This window comes from Cercospora beticola, chromosome 2 (assembly GCF_033473495.1).
Source record: "Cercospora beticola chromosome 2, complete sequence".
Taxonomy (NCBI): domain Eukaryota; kingdom Fungi; phylum Ascomycota; class Dothideomycetes; order Mycosphaerellales; family Mycosphaerellaceae; genus Cercospora; species Cercospora beticola.
In genome coordinates, this window is record NC_088936.1 from 4,279,074 (window position 1) to 4,300,380 (window position 21,307).

The following is a 21,307-nucleotide window of genomic DNA, read 5'->3' on the forward strand; positions in this document are numbered from 1 at the left end:
CCTTAAAGACATTGCATAATATTGGCAAGTCTGCCAAGATGTCAACATGGAAGCTGCAACGAAACACAAGCAGAATCCTGGTTCATTGTTTTACAGCTTGATGTTTACCAGCAGCATGCCGATCTAAGAAGGGCAAGTCACATTGGGGCACATCCAATCATTATACTCGCAGCCATGGATGCTCCAACAGCTCCAATGCTGAAAGTCGCTCGCGTGGATCCCATCTCAGCATACTGCGCAGAAAATCAAAGAAGAGCGGCATATCCATCGTCATCTCCACTCGATCTTCCAAGTCCATACGCTCTATCTTGCCGTGCCTCCAATGATCTGAGAGAACCTGTCAGCCACGCTAGACACTGCAATTTCAGTCGCAGCGACAACCACTCACCATTACTATCAAAGTACTCATCCCGTCGAGAACAGCGCTGAAGAAATTCGTCAGGCGGAGGGCCCAGGTAGCGCAACATTAATTCGAGCGAGGTTTCTTGCGACTTCTCTCCGAAAAGTCGTTCTCCAAGAACAAGTTCCCAGATCTACAAGCACACACTAATCGTCAGCCACAGCCTTACGCAGAAGAAGGATGAAGGATAGTGAACTGACCAAAACACCCAAGCTCCATATATCGATCTTGGAATCCCAACTCGCTCCGAGCATGACTTCCGGTGCTCGATACGGCAGTGCTTGCACCAAGCCTTCATGTGGCGGCTTCCCAAGTTTTGCGGATCCTAGATCGCAGAGAATGGGAAAAGTGAGCTCATCTTGAAACATTTGGCGAGACGTGTAGACTGGCGCGCCATCAGCGTTTGTTCTGATCGTGCTCGGATTTTCGGCCTCGGCAGCAGAAACGAAGGCGTCAAGTATTTCCTTTTCGTTATCAGGAAGTGTCAGCTGGATGTTGTCAAGCTTCAGGTCTGTTTGTAAGTCATTAGTACATCGACTAAGACACATCACCCTCAGAATGTAAGATTACCTGTATGCACGACTCCGTGCTGGTGCAAGAAATCCAAAGCGTGCACAAAGTAAACGGTCATCCAGCGTACTTCATCAATATGGAAGCCATTTCGTGACGTTCTCTTTCTCTGCGATGCAGATTCGAGAAGATTTGGTCCCAGAGGCTCGAAAACGAAGCATTGATGCCTGTTGCCCTTTTTACCCGGGATAACGAAGATGTCCTCTGCCCGGCGGACGCAGTATTTGCCTGGACTTTGCGACTCCGTGGCACTATCTCGTACATGCTTCAAGACTTGCGCTTCTCGAGAGACACCGTCGTTAGCGGTCAATATCTTCAGGACTTTGAACGAGTTTCTGCACATCATAAATATCAACAAAGGTAATGATCCTGTCAAGACTAGGCACTTAACATACTGCAAATCAGTACAAAGCCAAGTCGTGGAGTGTCTACCATATCCGAGCTTGACTCGGATTTTGTATGTGTCTTGAATCGTTTCTCCGATTTTGACGGGATAGTATTTGGAGGACTTGTATCCTGCCAACGTTTCTTCTTCGATCCAAGTCGGCGAAGATGAGATTCGTCGACGTGGCAGACAAAATGGCAAATTCGAGCCGGGTCTGAGTTTTGAGCTTGAGATACGAAGGTTGCGAATAGAAGGACAAATGAATGGCATCTGTTTGATGGAGTTGGAAGTACGTTGGCAACTGAGACGAGAAGTCGATCGTGAGTCTCCATCGTAGCAACTGAGTGGAGGGAGACTAGTCTCAATCTGGTAGTTTGCGAAACTTGCCGAATGGTCGAGACAGCAGAGACGCAGTAGCAGTCAAAAGTATGTTTCTGTCGCTGTAATGCTCGTCAAAGTAGTCATATCATCATTAAGTTATGCAAGCCATTTCGTGGCTCTTCCGCTAGAATGCCTCTGTCGTACAATAGGGCCGAAACTCAAAAAGACCAATCTGCACCTCTCCTCAAAAGCAGAACTGACTGTCGCAGTTGGCAATGCATACAACATGTAGCACAAGCATCCCACGCCAAAATAAACATCCCAACGCCATCAATGCCGCAAATCCGAATTTCGCGAGGCCTCGACCTCTTATGATCTGAAGTCAAAGAGGCCCGGCTTCCCCTTCAGCCCGTCACTCTCCTCACCCACAACCCTTCACCATCATCAAAGCCCCCCTTCCGCCTGGCTCTCGCAATTGCAATCCCCATGTCTCGCTCCTCCAATTTGATCTCCTCCAACCTGGCCCTCAAACTCTCGAGCTCCTTCTTGGCTGCACGGACTTCGGAAAACGTCACATCCAGTGGGCTCGCACTTTCAATTTTGGCATTCTCAACAATGGCCTTTTCAATGTTCTTGCGCTGGAAGATAATCTCCTCTTCCTTTGCGAGAAGTCCCTCCAGATGTGTCTTCGGGGTATTTGAAGTTGACATGTCGGGTGGCAAAGGAGGTAGAGTCTTTGAGGCTGAGCCTGGTGTTTCGTCAGTCGTGAAGCGTTGTTGGTGCTGATTGTTGGTGATGCCGTCAGTCTTTAGCCGGGCAATGACGGGGGTGTCGGGATCGGTTGCTGAAGCTTTGCGTGATTGGGGCTTCCACTCTTCCCGTTCTTGTTGCCGTTGAACGGGTCGATGACGGGAGAGAATAGATTGCACTGGAGGGACCTTGTACTTTGCAGGAATTTGGGCAGGTGGTGGACTGGGTGGAGGTGATTCTGGCCGGGTTTGAAAGTTCGGTGCGCCTGTACCGACTGTGCTCCAGCTGAAACGACTCACTGTGGGCTCTTCCTGTAGCCGAGACAGTGGTGGTTGTCGAGCTGGCTGAGACTCGATCGAGCGGCCAGTCGAAGGTCGCTCCATTGAAGGACGACTTGCAATGTCGAACGAGGGTCGACCGCACATGTCTGACCCTGCATAAGTCGTCCAGCTGAAGCGACTGCCAGGGTCGCGGCGATATCGCGCGATCTCGACAACACTCTCGGACTCGTTGTCTCGTGAAGGTGGAGGGCTGGGGCTTTGCAGTGCGGGAGAATAACTCTCGGTCTGGGAAACAGAACGCGGCGTGGGCTTACGCTTTGTGCTCGACAGTCTGGCCGTTGGGCAAGGTGTGTCAGGTGTTGCATATGAGCGAGTACTGGCTGAGACCTGACTCGGGGCACCACGGTTTCGATATGCAAAGTCGGCGACTTCAGAGACTTGGTCGTGGTCTTCATATTGGATCGTCCGCCAACCACTTCCAGGAGGAATTGATTTTTCCATGTCGCTTAGAGCAGATACGGGCGACGCGTCCTTGGAACTCGCAGTTTCCCGGTCAGACCAATTTTTGCGAACTTCGTACCCATCTCGAGTCGAGGTTCCGGAGGCATTTCTGGCTTCGGTTGCGCTGGACCCTCTGGTGAGGCTGTTGTCGCGAGGCCGGCCAATTTTGGACATGTCAAGTTTGGAGGGCTTGTGCAGCATGGACTTGACTTGCTTGAAGAGCAGCATTTTGGACTGTCGTGTCGGCGCGTCATGGTCGACATTGTGGGATGGGCCGGCAGGTTGCTGGTGGTGCAGCTTGTGCAGTTTCAATGGCGGCACTTCCGGCATTTTTGAGTCTCTGTAGGTCGTTTGGTAGTCGTCCTCGCTGTAGACGGAGGCAGAGGGAGCGAGAGAGGCACGACCGGGTTCTTCGATCCACGGCCGGTCGTGCATGATGGTGTACTGGGGCATTGTCGGTGCTGCTGACAAGATCACGCGTGTTTCATGTCTATCACGTGGGAGTAGCAAGGGCATGTGCTCGGGAAGCAATCAATGAACAGCTGCTGATGATAGGGAAGGGCAGAGGCGAGAGGGAGGGGAGTCGAGGTGTTTGTGTACAGCGAGTGTTGGGCGTCGAGGGACGTGATGCAGCGAGCTTGGCTGGTGGCCGTTTGGTGATGGATCGTGAACAGCACACTACTCCGAGGGACGATGCGAAACGCACTCGCATCGCGCATTCAATGTCGCCGTTCGCCTTCTGGACCGGCGTCCACGACCGGGAGCGTGGTTGCGCACGAGCAGCGGAGGGTTTGGCGGCAGCGCGGCAGCAGAGCTTGTCAAATGAGCTCCTGCCCCAGGCACACTTCTGAAACGCGCCTACCACGTGTTTCAGGAATGATCTGACGTGCCTGCCCTGCCAACTGCCAGCTGCGAGCTCCACTCCGGCAGCTCTGGCGTCAGCTTCTCACGCTGCTGCTGACCTACGACTGCTCTCACAAGCCGTCTCCTTCGCGGCAGCCTTCTCCTCTCCGACTCACTTCGTTCACCATGGCCGACAGTAAGCTCCACGAAGACTCGCGTGCGTCCGCGACAGCCGGTTGACAGATGACAGGTGCAACCGTGGCAGATCCCCCAGTGGGAGGAGTGTACGTTTCACCGAAGCCCGCCTGCAAATTTCCCGGGCCACCACCACCTCCCATCACCCTATCACCACGCTACATGTGGCACTCCCATCGAAGATACACCTCCGGGGGATAGCGCACTGACATTGCTTATGCAGAGCCACCATCGCAACTCCAATCAACCTAATCCTACTTTCACTGTTCATGGTCCTCGCCTATATGCGATTACGTCCCACCAAGACGGTTCCGACTCTGCCCACCGCCCCTCCGCCGACCGTCTTCAAAGTCTTTACTCCTCCTCAGCTTGAACCGTTCAACGGGAAAGATGGAAAGCCAATCTACTTCGCCGTGAAGGGCAAGGTGTTTGATGTATCATCGGGACGGAACTTTTACGGTCCAGGTGGTCCATACCAAAACTTTGCGGGTAGAGATGCTTCGAGAGGTCTGGCCTGCGGTAGCTTCGATCCCGAGATGTTGACTGAAGATTTGCATGGACCGCTCGACAGGCTGGAGGATCTGGGCGAGGAGGAGATGGAGGCTCTCAGAGGATGGGAGGAGAGGTTCAATGAGAAGTATCTCGTTGTCGGCAAGCTGGTGCCTGTGGGACATCCGGAAGCCGAACCGGATGAGTAGGTCAAGTCTGCTGTAAGCGCTGCCTCACGATCATGTACGAGCATAATGTCGACTCTAGCACTGCACAACCACGAAGTCACGATATCTGACACCACTTCTCTTCAACAATTACCCAAGATCCGACATGATCGGGTTTCATTCACATCGGCCTTTTTACTCCTGTGATTGCAACGTCTCACTGCTTCATGTGTGGCGAGCTTCACGCCGGCGATAAGCTAAAGTGTAATCCCACGAATTGTTATCACAACGCGTTGAGTCGCAAGTCCAACATCTACAACACCTCCACGATCTGTTCATCTTCGTCCTCGTCCTCAATCTCCTGCACTCTCCCCTCCTGTGCCAAAGCCATCTTCCTCGCCTCCTCCGCCGGATCCGGATCTCCTTCCTCTCCTCTCTGCAGAACCTGCACCAGACGATCCACACTCTCCCTGACATTCTCATCTTCCACCTTGGCGTGCAATTCCCTGACGATAGGATACACTCGCACATCCCGCAGCACCTTTCTCCCTTCTTTCGTCGTGGTCAGCAAAAGTAATGTCTCGAGATGAATGCAGATAATGTCGTTTTGCGATTCGCGTTCTTTATCCGGAGGGAGAAGTTGGCATTCGTCCAGCATGCCATCGGTATCTTCGTCGCTGTATTCTTCACTGCCCATAAGTGGGAGAAGAATGTAAGGGAGCAGCCCGACGCCATCTTCTTCCGAGGGGCGCAGCAGGGTCGGATGGGAATCAATATCGAAACAGACGTTCTTGATCGTGCTTACTACACCACGGCGGCGGATCGTGGACTTGTGTTCAGTGAAAACGACGAGTTTCGTGATAGGAAGGACCTTTTCCCCATCAGTGGCGGCGCCATCGTCTGAGGAGGAGCCTTCCGTTCGTGGCGTCAAGAAGTGTTTCCGTCCGGCTTCGTGCTTGGAAATGTCGGCGAAGACGTAGCAGAGATAGTCGTAGTCTGCTTTCGGGTTGTACGAGCCTGAGGCACCTTTGACGAAGCAGTCGAGGAGTTGATCGATGGCAAGTGGTGAGGTGGAAAGGTTCTTCTCCTTCGGGATAGGGCGCTTGAGTGTAAGGAGTTTGGTTATGCTGTCGGACTTGGCGAGATTGGCCAGAAGCATGCAGTGTTCATTGGCATTGGGGTCTTTCGGGTCCTGTTGATTTTGTGGTTAGTCGTTGTGAAGTGGTTGGCAAGTGCGGTCGTTACAGACTGTCACTCTGCGCAAGATAGATTCTAGACAAGCATCGTCCTCTATTAAACTCTTCACAACTTCTTGATCATCGGTCAAGTTGACCAATATTGTCAGGGCATTCTTGGCAATGGGTGCGTAGTCTTTGATCAGAAGTTTCAAGTCTTTGATCGGCTCGAGTTGATTGCGTTTGAATAGCGACGGCTGTGATGTCGAGTATCCCACAAGATTCTCGGCCGCTGTGAGAGATCAGACGCGGTGCTTGCAAACATCGTTGAGAAATATCGAAGTCGTACCAATTTGTCGGATTTGAGTGTTGCCATGGTGCAGGAACTCAACGAGCTGTCATTGATCAATATTTGCGTCCTTCTCCGATTTCTAAGCGGCTTGCTTACTTCTTCTAGCTCGGTCGGCATCTTGGATAGTATATTGGAAGTGTTTGTCGTGTTACTCGTTGTGCAATAACTTTTTATGTTCACTCACAACCGGAACCCTGCACAAGCGCATGCTTGGCTCGTGGGATCGGCGCAGCTGTCGAACACTGACTGTTGCTCATTGACATCAACTTGCAAATCTGCAACCCCGAACACGAGCGCCCCGAACGTCGGTACCATCTCAGACTTTGCGCGAACATTACGAGAAGCTCCTACCAGCGCATGAGGTTCATACCATGAGAAGCGATCTCTCGGCAGAGTCGCGCAGCTCAAGTCCGGCGCAATCATGTTCAAGCGCTTTGGGACAGGCTTCGGCCTGGACTTCTTGGACAACAAGATAGCAGAAGAGCAAGAGAAACAGAAACAGCAGCAGCAGTCTCAAAAAGGTGGTTCTCCTGCCAGGCGGCCTTCAAACCGCCCGCGAAGAGGTAGCGGGAGAATCGATCCTCCAGGCGCGCGATCAGGCAGCAGGTTGCGCGTTCCGGACAGCAGAGATGGCGTTCCATTGACGAAAGGGCCTGATCCGGAAGAGTTCGTCATTGGCGATGACGACTCGGTGTCGAGCATCAGCAGGACAGCCACACCGCAGCCGAGTGGGAGTGAGGACAAGAGCGAGGCAGCGGAGAAGGGACAGACAGAAGGCAAGGAAGGTGATGCGCAAGATGGTGACAAAGGAAAGAGCAAGGCTACAGATGATGAGCTGCCCGAGCATGTACAAAAGAAGTTGGCGCATTTGGAGAAGCTCACTGCTCGGTATCAAGGTATGGTCATGTCCAGATCACTCCATCGTGATTGGCATCTCTTGTTTTACTCACAGAACTCGACGTGTACAGATCTATTGCGCAACTACAGAACCGCTCATGCCCGCGTATCACTAATTGATCCCTTCGAAGCGACTCTGCGCGAACATACCCCACTGACCTCCATAGAGGAGCCCGGAGCCCTGGTCGAGTTCTTGAATCAGCGTAGTTTGCAGAGCGACATGGTGCTGGAGGAGCTCAAAAAGGTCGCTGGTCAAAAGAACGAGCTTACAAAAGAAAGAGACGAGCTCAAGAGCAAGCTCGAAGAGGCAGAGAAGAAGGTGAAACAGGCCTTTGACGATGCTGCCGGCTTGCGTAAAGAAAGGGACGAGGCAAAACCTGCAACCTCGACTGTAGGTGCAGAGAAGAAGGAGGACCCGAAGCCGAAAGACGCAGGCGATGATGATGCGTTCTTCTCGTACGAGGATGAGGTGTCCCGGGACGATGAGCTGAAGGCACAGCTTCAAAACAAGGACACACTACTGAAGCAGAAGGACGAGGAGATTCAGACGTTCCAGGCTAAAGAGAAAGAGCAAACTGAATTCATCAATGAGCTATCAACGGAAAATGCATCATTGCGCAAGGATGTTGAGACAGTCAAGAACGAGCTCGAAGTTAAGAATGTGGACCTCGACGCGGCAAACAAGCACATCGAGCGGAAGGACAATGAGATTGCTTCGATCAAGCAGGAACTTACTGAGGTCATCGCTGCTCGTGATGCAGCGAAGCAGCAGGAGGACGCAGTGGCTGAGAGCCTGGTACAAACGGAGTCTCAGCTCGTCAGCATGCAGCAAAAGCTCAACGAGTCACAGGAAGCGCTGCGAATGAAGGCTGTCGAAGCCGAAGCTAGGAAGTCTGAAGCTGAGGCGAATCTGAAGAAGTACCAAGCAGAACACGCGAAAAATCTCAAAGAGGGCACGTATGCGCAGAGAGATGTCAAGGTCTTAGAAAATGTGCGCAGTATACTTCCGAATCTGCAAGCAGAACTCAAGAAGAAGACGGAGGAGGCCAACATCGCGGAGGCGCGCGTTGCTGACATGCAAAAGGATCTTAAGATCATGGAAGCCCAAGCTGCGCAGACGGAGAGCACTACGAAGTATTTGCGTGATGTCGAGCGGACTGCAAAGGAAGACAAGCGCAAGCTTCACGAATTGGAACAACAAAGGGATGCTTTGCAGAAGATCGTGGATTCGAAGAAAGCTCACGAGCAGAAGGTCGCCAGTCTGCAAGTCGAGCTCAAGCAGGCACGGGCAGATCGTGACAAAGCGTACTACGCGATCATCAACTGCGGAAAATGCGAAACTCCAGAGCAAACGGCGGAGAAAGCGGCAGCTAAATCAGCAGAAGTGGCGACACCCACAGAGGAGACGGCCAGTACGGCCACGAGATCGCGTCTCGGCTCTGAAACGACAGAACTTAGCACACAGCCTACTGAGCCTGGAAGTGAATCAGCGAACGCTGGCACACCACCAATCGCAGAAGATGACGATAAACAAGTTCCGACCGGTTCGGCTAAGAAAAAGAACAAGAAAAAGTCGAAGAAGAAGCCAAAGAAGACTGAAACAGATGGCGAGACCGCAACCGCTGCCGAGACGAGTGAACAATCGACAGTCGGCGTAACAGTGGAAGACCTGATTCGTGATCGTGAAGCAGCATCAGCGAAACTGAAGCATAAATTCGCAGGAAATCCGATCATCCCGCTGCTCGAAGATATGCACGAGTACGTGAGAAACCGGACTGAAGCTGTCAGCGATAGTCACGACAGTCACATTGCGCATCTGGAGGAACGAATTGAGAGGTCTGAGCAAGAGATCAAGAACAAGATGGTCATCATTCGGGACCGAGAGGACCAGATTGATATGCTCAAATCTTCGCTGTCTAATCAGACTTATGCCAAATCAGAGGCGGTATTTGAGGAAGAAATTGAGAGGTTGACCAAGGAGATGGAGGCTTTGAAGGAGGAGCGAGACGCGAAGAGCATCAAACTGTTGGGGCTTGAACAAGCTCGCCTAGAAGCTGGAGAGGCTGCGCTCAAGGACGACAGCACAAGCTGGCAAGACAGGGCTGACGAGTTGCAAGTCCGCATCGACGCGTTGGAACAGGAGCTCGCGGAGAAGAACGACAGGATCAGTAAGCTCACTGTTGATCTCAGCGAGACCGGAGAAAGGCTGGGCAAGGCTGAGGAGAAGATCAAGAGCCAAATCGCGAATGAGGAGCTGATCGAGAGTCTGAAGGAGGAGAAGGAGGAATTGCAAGATTCAATGCTAGAGCACGGCAAAGCAGCCACTGACGCCAAGCACGAGCTCAAAGAAGTGAAGGAAAAGCGCGACACGTTGCAGAAAGAACTTGACGAGACTGAGTTGGAGTCTGCAAAACGCGAAAAACAGCTCAAGGAGGCCGAAAAGCGTGAGAAAGATCTCCAGGCTCGACTGACTGAAGTGGAAGCCGAATTGACTGCCGCAAAATCCACTGGAGCCTCGAGCGAGGAGCTGCAAGCGGCCAACGAGCAAGTGGAAAGTCTCAAGCGTGAGAAGGAATCATTGCAGGTCGCAAAAGATGCAGGCGAGGCACAGCTTGAGGAACTGAAAGCACAGCACGCTGCCAGTGGTACGGAACGGAACGCGAAGCAGCAAGCTGTGGTCGATGAGTTGGAGAAGCTGAAGAGTCGAGCCGCCGAGCTGGAAAAGGATCTCGCAGCGTCGGAGAACCTAGCACAACAGCGCTTCAAGGATTTGACTTCGACGAAAGAGCTCAACAATCAGTTTCAGGTTCAGCTTAAGAAGCTGAAGCAAGAGAGTGATGAGCTGCGAAGTGTCAAGGCCGAGCTAGAGAAGTCCAATGCTCTTGTCAAGAAAGTCGAGGGCAAGGCCAAAGACCTGCGATCAGAAATCGCAGAGTACAAGTCCCAAGCTGCCGACAAGGACACTGAGCTTGCGGTGCTGCGAGGTAAAGTGAAGACTGGAGAGGATCGAGGCAAGGCGCTTGAGGAGTCGTACGAAACCGCTCGGAAGGATCTGGAGAAGACACAGAATGCCCGCGACGAGGCCATCGACGCGAAAGAGAAGCTTGAAGCCAGCTACAAGAAGCTGGAAGACGATCTCAGGAAGCAAAAGCCCAGGCTGGATGAGCTTGAGAAGCAGGTCCAGAAGCTCAGTGCAGAGAACAACAACCTGCGCGAGGAATTGCAAACCAAAGCAACATTACAGGCCAGCGCAGACAGCTACGTGCAGAGCGTGCAAGATCAGAGTCGTGAACTTGCGACGCGCTCCAAGGAAATGCAGGAGCGAGTTGAAAGTCTCGAGGAGGAGCTGGCCGATACACAACGCTCGTTGCTTGAACGTAGCAGAGAAGGCGACACCATGAAGAGACTGCTTGCCGATGCCGAGAGCAGAGCAGAGGCTAAAGTCAAGGAGCTTCGCGAGCAGCGAGACCTTGCCATTGAAGAGCGTGACCGTGCTGAAGCAGATGCCAGCACAGTGGGGCGTAAGAAGGCACGCGAGATCGAGGAGCTCAAGACCAAACTTCGTGAAGTGGAATATGAGGCTTCGCGCGCGAGTGAGGCCCGCAAGGATGCTGAGAAGCGCGAGCAGGACTTCAAGAGCTCAAGAGCTGAGCTCGAAAGACGCCTCGCACAGGCGCAAGAAGATGCCGAAGCGGCGCGAACTGCGATGACACAGCTCCAGAACAGTCTGGACGAAGGTGACAGGCAAGTCTCTAATCTGGAGAAAGAAAGACACGACCTCAAGAAGCAGCTTGAAGAGCGCGAAGCGCGTCTCGAGAGACTTCAGAAGTCTTCCAGGACCATGGCCGAAGAACTCCAACAACTCAAGAACTCAGCCAAGCTCCGACAGCAACCACAGACTGGATCCGGATCGTCGAGGACTTCGCTCGAGAGCGCTGGGAGATCTCGCATTACATCGCCCGCTCCTCGCCCTAGTACGAGCAACAGCACGAATCTGAGCGGAGCTCCGAGCGATATCAATTATGTCTATTTGCGACAGGTCTTGTTGCAGTTCTTGGAGCAAAAAGACAAGAAGTTTCAATTGCAACTTGTGCCAGTGTTGGGGAGACTGTTGCATTTTGATCAGGCGGAAGAGCAGAAGTGGACGGCGGCCATTGCTGCAAAGTAGTGAGGGCAGATGGCAAGCCGTGCGTAGTACATTTTGTCCTAGACATTGCATTGATGCCGGACGGATGTGCATGAGTGAGCATTGAGCAATCTATCGTTGCACAGAGAGGTAAACGGAGCGAACAGGCCTCCGTTGTATATATAGGCAGAAGTGAGCATTGCATTGCATCGCATTGCATGGCGGGTAGGCTCGATGAAAGTGAAAGCGGCGCGAAATTGGAGCGCATACATGTATCTGCTCAATAATACCGACTGAACGAGGACACTACGAGCATTGTATCTAGAAGCGTGTCTATCATTTGTCAAGCTGCTTGTCGACGATCCAGCCCACGCTCAATCGGGCGAGTCTCGGCTCCGTAACTGCCTTGCGAGTGTCTCGCCGGCGCCAGCTTCTCCTCGTCGGCCGTTCCTGCAGCTTTTGAGACACAGGAGAAGTCTAGAAGCATAGTTCTTGTGCTGTGCGTGAGATATCAGAAGCATGAATTGCGAAGAGTGTGATATATTACGAAGGATGGGATGATGTCGTCGTGCTTTGGTACCTGACTCAAGCAGCGTGGTGGTTGCCCAACATCCAATGCGAGCCAGCAGCTTGTGGATTCTCGTGACGTTTGGTCTCAATTGACCGTGCTCGATGGCTTTGTTCGCAGCATCACAGCTACGGGGCGAATCTGGCTGGGTGAACCGTGACCTTGTGGCACCGTGATCAGTGCTGGCGGCAGTTAATCGCGCACAGATGATAGAGCGCTGGGGACAAACGTGATGGAAGGGACGAGGAGGAATGGCTCGCGGTCGAGGTAGCCGTGCAAGCGCCAAAGTCAAGTCGTCAGTCGCTTCTTTTGTGGGAGTTGACCAGTTCTCATCTGCCCTCTCTGTACATTGCTATCTCCTGCGGACGTGCTGTTCCTGAGCCTGAGGGAGCACAAATCAGCGCCAGCTTCAGCACAGCCCTGGCCCTTCATCGACGTCAGAACGCCTCGAGGGCTTGCAGTGCCAGTCTGCATGGAACCGGACCTCTCGCGCATTAGTCCAGGCCTTCTTTTCTGCCCAATTCTGCGTTGGTCAGGGGACTGCTCTGCGCACACTCCCGCTGCCCGATCCACTTCCAGACGCGGTGGGAGCAGCGGCGGCGAACAGTAGCAGCAGTAGCAACCTCTTTTCTGACTTGGCCTGCGCGCCGCAATATATGCAGAGCGCATTGGTTCATGCACGGCCCCAGCAGAGGCAGACGATCACGATTGACGGCGGCGGCAAGCACCCAACACCTCGACAACGGCAGCGCTGCACCACAGCACAGCACAGCTCTCCGCGCGGCTAGCCAGCAGCGTCATCAGCACGGCCGGACAGCACGACTCGCATCTGAAGCACCCAACCGCACCCCACAACGTGCCCTCGCCATCCGCGCGCACGCATCACTCGTCGACTGCCGGCGCAGCAGCTTCGAGAAGCCAAGGTCACGCTGCCAGGTTTAACGACGCTCCTCACCGCCCCGCGCCCGACGCAGCCCCCTCGCCATGAACAGCGGCAGCGAGAGTCTTAAGAAGGCTGCCATCAACAAGGCGAAACAGGTCGCGAGCGGCGCCATCCCCAGCAACGGCAACAACAACAACAAGAGCCCCTCCACCGCCCCCAACAACGACCAGAACGGCAGCAGCAAAACCGGCCAGAAGCGGCGGAAGCAGGACCTGAAGCCGATCATCACCACCGAGCAGCAGCAGGCCGCTGGCGGCAACCCGTACAGGTGAGCACCCTTCCCATGTCGCCGCGTTGTTTGCGATGATTGTTGTGCGTTTGGCGAGCACAGCCTGCTACCGTCTCGTGCGACACGCCGGATCGCGCTGCGGACAGGCAAGCCTCTGATCTGTGTGTCTGTTGTCTGTTGCCCGCAGGCTTCGGCGCATCTCACATCATCGCCGCGCTCACACCCCGCCGAGACATTTTGACTCGCAGACTTTCCCACCGCCACCACCCCAACCTCGTCGACGCACGCACGCACGCACGTCTGCACGCACCCTTCCCCCACCGCTGCTGCTACTGCTGCCGCCACTCGCCTGACTCTCTGCACTCCGCAATGCATGTAGCCGCGAACATGCTCTGTGCGCCGCGACTACAGTAGAACAGACATGCTGATGCCAAACGCAAACAGTGCACAGAGCAATCCGTCGCCGCTCAACCACAATAAAGCCCAGTACGGCAAGGACCTCCACGAATCACCCAGCGAGTCAGAGTCCTCCGGCGACGAGGGCACCGAAAACACGGCGGACGAAGAGGATTCCGAAGACTACTGCAAGGGTGGCTATCACCCTGTGCAAGTAGGCGAACAGTACAACAATGGCAGGTACACAATAGTGCGGAAGCTCGGATGGGGCCACTTCAGCACTGTATGGCTGTCCAAGGACAACACCACCGGCAAGCACGTCGCTCTCAAGGTCGTCCGCTCCGCTGCACATTACACCGAGACGGCTCTCGACGAGATCAAGCTGCTGAATAAGGTTGTCGAAGCCAACAAAGACCATCCCGGCAGGCAACATGTCGTCAGCCTACTCGACTCCTTCAACCACAAGGGACCTCATGGTATGCACGTATGCATGGTGTTTGAGGTGTTGGGCGAGAACCTGCTCGGCCTGATCAAGAGGTGGAACCACCGAGGCATTCCCATGCCGCTCGTCAAGCAAATCACCAAACAAGTGCTTCTGGGTCTGGACTACCTTCACCGCGAGTGCGGCATAATACATACAGACTTGAAGCCGGAAAACGTCCTGATCGAAATTGGTGATGTCGAGCAGATTGTCAAGACATACGTAAAGGAGGACCCCAGCAAGGAAAAGGATGACCACCGCAATGGCCGCCGAAGAAGACGCACCCTCATCACCGGCTCTCAACCTCTGCCCAGTCCTCTGAATACCAACTTCTCGAACTCCGACCTCTCGAACTTCCCTGGCAGCACGGCGAGTCTCAACAAGATCGTCAACGAAAGCAAAGGTAATTCGCCCATCAAGGGAGCATCTCCGACCGGTGAGGGTGGTGCTGAGATGAGCGGTGCTATAGGGAGTCAACCAAAGTCGATGCTCGAGAGCCTTGGTATCAAGGCCGAAGGCGGCGATGCGACGAAAGATGCCGGAGCGCAGAAGGAGCGCGAAAAGACAGCGTAAGTCTGATCCACACTGCTCGCGAGGGCTTCGCTGAGCTCTGAACTAACAACAGACGCAGCGAAATCCTCGCCAACAACGTCTCCGATATGGATCTGGGCGGCTCGCACGCAGTCAAGCCCAAGGAGTTGGAGAAGCCCGACGATGGAATCGAAGTCATTTCCGTCAAGATTGCAGATCTGGGCAATGCGTGCTGGGTGGGACACCATTTCACCAACGACATTCAGACTCGACAGTACCGCTCACCTGAGGTCATCCTCGGCGCCAAATGGGGTGCCAGCACAGATGTGTGGAGCATGGCTTGCATGGTAAGAGGGGAGGAGCTTATCGTGGCGCAGCACGCCCAGCTAACCTTGGCCTCCAGGTCTTCGAACTCATCACGGGTGATTATCTGTTTGATCCGCAGTCTGGCACTAAGTATGGTAAAGACGACGACCACATCGCACAGATTATCGAATTGCTGGGCACTTTCCCTAAAAGCTTGTGCATCAGTGGTAAATGGTCACAAGAGATATTTAATCGCAAGGGCGAGCTGCGCAACATTCACAGGTTACGGCACTGGGCGCTTCCCGACGTCTTGCGAGAAAAGTACCATTTCTCAGTGGAGGAGGCTAAGAGAATCGGGGATTTCCTCCTGCCAATGCTCGAACTGCAACCTGCTGATCGAGCGAATGCGGGCGGAATGGCGAATCACCCATTCTTGGATGAGACAAAGGGAATGGATCGCATCAAAACGGATATCCAAGTTGGTAGCAAGGGTGATGGGATTGAAGGGTGGGCTACAGAGGTCAAGAAGGCGCGGTAGCAGCCGCGTTGGAACTGATCACCAATCGAGGGGCCGTGTGCTCGGGACGAGGGGAAAGAGCGGGCAAGGTGATGTTCCTCTTTGCCTGCTTCCTCCTGACTCCAATGGAGCCCGCGCAAGTTGTGGCCTTCGTGGCTACACTACCACGACGATGGATTGTCCTTGCGTTTTGGTTCGTCCTGTCTCTCTGGAGAAGCTGCACTCGTTCTGCTGCTATCACTGCCAACCTTTTGTCTATACCACCATGATCATCAGAAGCAGCAACAGAAGAAGGACGCTTACGATCGTCATCGTTCATTCACCCACGATATACATACACTCTTTTCTCAGTTTCTTCTTTCGCACTCGTATGGCTTGGTGCCGCGAAGTGAGACTCTGACGATGTGGTGTAATAAATGTAACGTGTGGCGATTTCACAATCCGCTGCGATGTGGTGGACAAGATCTCTGCCTCAGTGATGAGGACAATGTGGGGAGACGTGTGGTTTGATGAATGGTGTGAGTGGCCAATCATGCTGTCCTGGCAGTATCGTACGTTGGAGGCTGCAACATAACATGACATGATTGAATACGCAGCCATGTGCAACACGTGATGAGATCTCGAGCTTCCGATGGGCTGTGCGAAAGAGACTGGGATCAACGTTGGTCGAGAACTTGCGATGTTGAAGACAATCGGAGGCGAGATCTTCAATTGTTCCGATTGTTCACCGTTTGTTACAGTACAAATAGCTGCACTGGTGAAGATCGCGACATACGCTGCTATGCAGCATTCACGACAAATCCGCACTGCTTGATAGGCTGCAGTGATCAAGCATCTGTACAGGATGCTATAGTATGCCGTGAAGAATTGAAGGCGATTCCAACCAATGCGAGTTCCAATGTTGAATGCGTGGTGCGTGGAATAAAAAGTGGGTCCTCGCCACCCTGGACTAGCGGGATGCTCTTTCGCTGGTTGGGTCCCTGAAACGGCAATGGGGCTCTTGTGCTGCTCCGCCAAAAATCGTAAGATGGTTTGCCTCAGTGCCTCGATAATTAAAGTTGTTTTGGGCCGCCCTTACCTCTTCTCTCTCTAACCATTCTGAAGACACACCACTTCACCTGTGAGTGAGAGATACCGCCATCATGGCGACGACATTCGGAATGGATTACTTTTCGAGCCTGTGAGTATCTCCCTGCTGCTCGTTGCATCCCTGCTGGATTGTTGGTGGTGGTGGTGCGAGGGAGGATTTGTTCCTGCATTGAGGATCGGCCGACTTTTTGCACAACTCGAAAGGAGGAATCGGATACATGCAATGGAATTGCCATTGTCGGATGCTCGAATACAGGAGCAGTTTGGCTAACGTATCGCGCTCACAGCAATGTCACGACACAGTCGATCGCCGACGCGATGCTTCCGCACACCACGAATACCTACTGGCACGAATTCGAGGAAATTTCAAAGTACAACGTCAGCCTGAACTACCTTGAGAAACTGTGGGCGGCGTGGTACGCTTTCATGGGAAACGATGCGTTGGCTACGGGAATCATGAGCTTCGTCATGCATGAGACGGTATACTTTGGACGCAGTCTGCCTTGGATAATCATCGACCAAATACCGTACTTTAATCAGTACAAGATCCAGCACGTACGTTTATATGGAGAGAAGAAATAAGAGAAGGATTGGGCACTGACGATTCTACAGAACAAAATCCCTTCTGCGCGGGAACAGTGGGATTGCGCTATGCTCGTATTGCTGAGCCATTTCACTGTCGAACTTCCTCAGATCTGGCTCTTTCACCCCATGGCACAATACTTTGGTCTCTCGACTTCGGTACCTTTCCCTCCGATTTGGAAGATGGCATATCAGATTGCGATTTTCTTCGTTCTCGAGGATACATGGCATTACTGGATGCACCGCGCGATGCATTGGGGTCCTCTGTACAAAAACATTCACAAGATTCACCACCAGTACTCTGCTCCATTCGGACTGGCAGCAGAGTATGCTTCGCCTATTGAAGTTATGGTGCTTGGAATCGGAACTGTTTCGTCACCAATCTTATGGTGCGCGCTTACGAAGGACTTGCATATTCTGACAATGTACATCTGGATCGTGCTCCGTTTGTTTCAGGCTATCGACGCGCATTCTGGATACGAATTCCCGTGGAGTCTGCACCACTTCTTGCCTTTCTGGGCCGGAGCTGATCACCACGACACACATCACGAGAAGTTCATTGGCAACTACTCTAGCTCTTTCCGATGGTGGGACTACTTCCTTGACACGGAGAGTGGCCCAGAGGCCGCGAGAAGGCGAAGGGAGAAGCGTCTGGCGAAGTTGAAGAGCCAGAAGGCGCAGTAGTCGAATCGAAATATGAAGGTGAAATGATACCACAGTGGAACGGGTTTGAGTGCGCACTTCGAGCGGGCGTTTTCATTCCTGTCTTTAATGCATGAGATTAGGTCTCTTGAAAGAAAGAGTGAGCATGAGTACGCTGTAATTTGTACATATAGTCATATTTCGTGACACAGAAACAGTACTCTCTGAAATAAAATAGAGGTCGTCGCAAGACCAGGTCGTGCAGCTTTTACACATGTTTATCAAATGTACTGAACTTCTCCTGTTTCAATCCATTGAGGGAGTTCGTAGTTCCTCGATCAACGTCGCGTTCGTGGTGGAGATTTTGACCGAGATCTCTTGGAAGGAAGCTTCATCGTCCCACCCCAGATCTCACGCATGCAAGCTTTCCTTCCGCATACGTCACACGGTTTGCTCTCGACATCAACAGCATTGAACATTGCATGCGTTGTGCATGCACGCGTGACGCTGCATACGATCTCCGAACGATACTCTCTCGAATTTTGGACCGGGCGAACAACACACAGCATGCTCTGCTAATAACGACACTGAGAACGGAGACTGCAAACCATGTCTTTCGTCCTAGACCAAGTCCGTCGAATCGACGCGCAACTGGACCGTTTGCAGCTCGCGAATCTCGATACTGCGACCGCGGCTGGGAGGAGTGGAAGTACTTCATTGAGGACTGCAGCGGATGGAAATGATGATGAAGATGATGATGGGGAACAGCGAAGAAGTGAAGAGCAGGATTTAGAAGATGACTTTCCAAGTCAGAATCAGAGACAAGGATATGGCGATGATGTCTCAATTGGAGCGATCTTACCTAGTAAGCGCGTCCTGGCATTACAGAGTGCGATTCGTGGACTAGCGCCTGGGAGAGCGGATAGTACGTCTCGAGCGCTGTTGAAGCCAGGGCAAATACTGGCGACGTTGGCGGCGTTGACGTCGCAGCAAAAGCAGGAGAGAGCGGCACAGGTGGGAATTGTGCTTGGTGGTGAAGATGCAGGAGAACAGCAAGATGGAGCGGAAAGTACAGAAGAGGAGGCTAAGAGCGAGTTGGAACAAGAACTGGAATGGTTACTGGTCTCGAAAGCTACGACACAAGTCTATGGGCACGTTCTCGGATCAATACTCGATGAGGCTGTTCAATTGAGTGATGATATTTGGTATTGGGATGAAGTGCTCGGGAGCCAAAGATATACGGCTTTGTACAGTGTGCAGATTTCGCCCTTGCGACTGTGGGATTTTGGAAGTGCAGTGTGGAGTGATGCCAGAAAGCGAGCGGAGCAGCGCAACTTCGGTATCGCGAGTGCTGGTCAAGAGGCGAGGGATTCAATTTCGCAGCAGTGGAGTGTTTTCTATGGACTGGTGAAACAGGTCGCAAAGGAGAAGAGTGGGAGGGAGGTGAGGGCGAGGATTCTATCGCCTGTCACGAGGGTCAGATCGGAAGTCAGAGCAAAGCAGAGTGCATTGAAAAAGGTGCGGCTGAGGAATGCGAATGCTCTGGGAGTCTTGCTCGGAGAGGGACTGGCGAACGAGAATGTGGGCAGTCATGACTCGATGCATCATGCTGGGGGTGATGGATTAGGGAGTCCACCGGCCACCCAGGATGTGCAGCAGAAGTGGAGAGCTTCAGTTTCGAGAAACGTGGCTTTGATGGAAGCGGTGCTGGCCAAGGTCAACGACTTGAAGACGCCTATTGATAAATTCGACTCTGCAATTGCTACGCTGACGGACGACGACCCGCTGTTCAATGTCGATTCCAGCGATGTCGGACTGGCGCCGCAGGCTGTTGCTGAGAGGTTGTCGAGGGTGTTGACGCTGGGCCTGGGACAGTATACGACTTCTGCGAGAAGTCTGAAGAAGCAGCATGGCCGACCATCGAAATGGGTGCGATATTGGTTGCCGATCACCCTCGGAGTGATCTCATCAAGCACGCTACTCCGAATTCTGGTCAACCGACAGGCAGAAATTGTACAGTGGGTCGAGGATCTCGGTGCGACTGTCGTCGATTTCTGGCAGAACTGGGTCGTCGAGCCGACTCGTAATGTGATTCGGACGATCCGCCACGACGAAGGAAGCGAGATCAGTATCATGTCAAAGCGATCCCTCGAAGGCGATCGCGAAAGTCTGGAACGCATGGTCGTGGATTTCGCTGTCGATGTGCCTGCTACTGCAACAGAGACTGGATCACCGCTCACCGAGGCTGAAATTGCAGACATTCGTGCCAAAGTCAGGGAAGGAGATCTGACGCCTGTCTTGAAAGCCTATGAGAAGGATCTTTCCAGCCCATTGAAAGGAGCGATGCGGGGCAACTTGATTCGAGCACTGTTGATTCAAGTGCAAAAGACCAAAGTCGATGTGGAGATTGCCATGGGTGGGATTGACTCTTTGCTCAAATCGCAAGAGCTGCTCATTGGCTTCATCTCACTCACGCCCGGTCTGCTTGTGGCGTACGGATTCACACGCTGGATGCGGACTTCCTTTACGCAGAAACGCGGCACGAAGGCGCAACGTAAACATGGCGTTATGCTTCATCAGCTGAGAAACATCGATCGCATCCTCACCTCTGCCACCGCCACGGATTACGGCGAGCTGCAATACAAAGACCAAGGTCTTCTGCTGTGTGAAGTGCATGTGCTCCGACAAGCGGCTATCAAGATCATGCCTAGGGAGATATATCGTGAATTTTCCGAAGAGGCGGATGAGCTGTGTGATGTCAGAAAGGGCGTCCTGAGGCAGAAGGCAGTGCTTGAACGAGTGCGATGGGCCTATGGGCGGTGGTTAAGCTGATCGATCACGACTGCTGACCATGACAATTTCGTTGTAGAAGTCAGAATGGCGACTTTCTGCATGCGTTGCAGACCACAGAGTCGGAGAAAGAAGCAACGGGCCCGAAGCTGGGTGGCCACGGCTTTAGCGATGGTTGTTTGGCGGCTGTCTTTGTCTTGCGGTTCTTCCGGCACCTTGGCTTCGGTCACGTAGCAGAGCTGGACATTATTCGCGTATACATTGTTGCGGTCTCGCCGGGAGTGAGCAGCATGGTTCGATGTTGGCAGGCAACAGGATGCCAAGGACATGACGGCGCGATGAAGGCAGCGGGATAACGAGGGATGTATAGATAGATGTCGTCGATGAGTACTGTTGTTATCATTCACCTGTTCCAGTCTCGTACAAGTGTGAGAGTGCTGTGCAAAGAAGAAGAAGCAAGTGGACGCAGCACGTGCATGCCAAGGGCATCTGGCATCGGGCGACATCATCAGCAGGTGCAGGTGCAGGCAGTTGGGCGCTGGGGGGCTGCAGGAGCGCCGACTGGATTTGGATTGCGCCTCACACACACCGCGCCCAGCGACACGACGTGCCCCAAAGTGACCGCCTGCTGCCAACTTCCTCTTCCACTCCCACTCCGCTGTCCGCCACACACACCACCCGCCCACCGTTTTGTGCCGGCCGCTGCAGCACAAACACCGAACACTTGTCCCCCGGCTGCTCGTGGTCTCCCGCTCCCACCGCAAGAGCACCTGCTAGCTAG

General features: G+C 53.3%; 8 protein-coding genes across 8 annotated transcripts; 5 read left to right on the forward strand and 3 right to left on the reverse strand.

Moving 5' to 3' along the window:
• Positions 1-160: 160 nt before the first annotated feature.
• RHO25_003621 (uncharacterized protein) lies at positions 161-1,625 on the reverse strand (the record flags this gene model as incomplete). Its single annotated transcript, XM_023599115.1, has 5 exons — positions 161-327; positions 389-533; positions 601-911; positions 971-1,305; positions 1,366-1,625. The coding sequence occupies 5 exons, from the start codon at positions 1,623-1,625 to the stop codon at positions 161-163; spliced, it is 1,218 nt and encodes a 405-aa protein (XP_023456148.1).
• Positions 1,626-2,080: 455 nt separating this feature from the next.
• On the reverse strand, positions 2,081-3,661 carry RHO25_003622 (uncharacterized protein; the record flags this gene model as incomplete). Its single annotated transcript, XM_023599116.2, has 1 exon — positions 2,081-3,661. The coding sequence occupies one exon, from the start codon at positions 3,659-3,661 to the stop codon at positions 2,081-2,083; it is 1,581 nt and encodes a 526-aa protein (XP_023456147.2).
• A 576-nt stretch (positions 3,662-4,237) lies between these two features.
• RHO25_003623 (uncharacterized protein) lies at positions 4,238-4,944 on the forward strand (the record flags this gene model as incomplete). Its single annotated transcript, XM_023599117.2, has 3 exons — positions 4,238-4,247; positions 4,302-4,335; positions 4,470-4,944. 3 exons carry the CDS (start codon positions 4,238-4,240, stop codon positions 4,942-4,944), a joined length of 519 nt encoding a protein of 172 aa, XP_023455493.1.
• A 271-nt stretch (positions 4,945-5,215) lies between these two features.
• On the reverse strand, positions 5,216-6,546 carry RHO25_003624 (uncharacterized protein; the record flags this gene model as incomplete). Its single annotated transcript, XM_023599118.2, has 4 exons — positions 5,216-6,094; positions 6,152-6,369; positions 6,427-6,472; positions 6,526-6,546. 4 exons carry the CDS (start codon positions 6,544-6,546, stop codon positions 5,216-5,218), a joined length of 1,164 nt encoding a protein of 387 aa, XP_023455494.1.
• A 304-nt stretch (positions 6,547-6,850) lies between these two features.
• Positions 6,851-11,494, forward strand: RHO25_003625 (uncharacterized protein; the record flags this gene model as incomplete). Its single annotated transcript, XM_023599119.2, has 2 exons — positions 6,851-7,325; positions 7,398-11,494. The coding sequence occupies 2 exons, from the start codon at positions 6,851-6,853 to the stop codon at positions 11,492-11,494; spliced, it is 4,572 nt and encodes a 1,523-aa protein (XP_023455495.1).
• Positions 11,495-13,004: 1,510 nt separating this feature from the next.
• Positions 13,005-15,444, forward strand: RHO25_003626 (uncharacterized protein; the record flags this gene model as incomplete). The annotated part of the gene is made up of 5 exons (XM_023599120.2): positions 13,005-13,231; positions 13,637-14,472; positions 14,539-14,638; positions 14,701-14,947; positions 15,004-15,444. The coding sequence occupies 5 exons, from the start codon at positions 13,005-13,007 to the stop codon at positions 15,442-15,444; spliced, it is 1,851 nt and encodes a 616-aa protein (XP_023455496.1).
• Positions 15,445-16,565: 1,121 nt separating this feature from the next.
• On the forward strand, positions 16,566-17,778 carry ERG25B (Methylsterol monooxygenase erg25B; the record flags this gene model as incomplete). Its single annotated transcript, XM_023599121.2, has 3 exons — positions 16,566-16,603; positions 16,800-17,067; positions 17,125-17,778. 3 exons carry the CDS (start codon positions 16,566-16,568, stop codon positions 17,776-17,778), a joined length of 960 nt encoding a protein of 319 aa, XP_023455497.1.
• A 567-nt stretch (positions 17,779-18,345) lies between these two features.
• RHO25_003628 (uncharacterized protein) lies at positions 18,346-20,568 on the forward strand (the record flags this gene model as incomplete). The annotated part of the gene is made up of 1 exon (XM_023599122.2): positions 18,346-20,568. One exon carries the CDS (start codon positions 18,346-18,348, stop codon positions 20,566-20,568), a length of 2,223 nt encoding a protein of 740 aa, XP_023455498.1.
• Between the last annotated feature and the right edge of the window lie 739 nt (positions 20,569-21,307).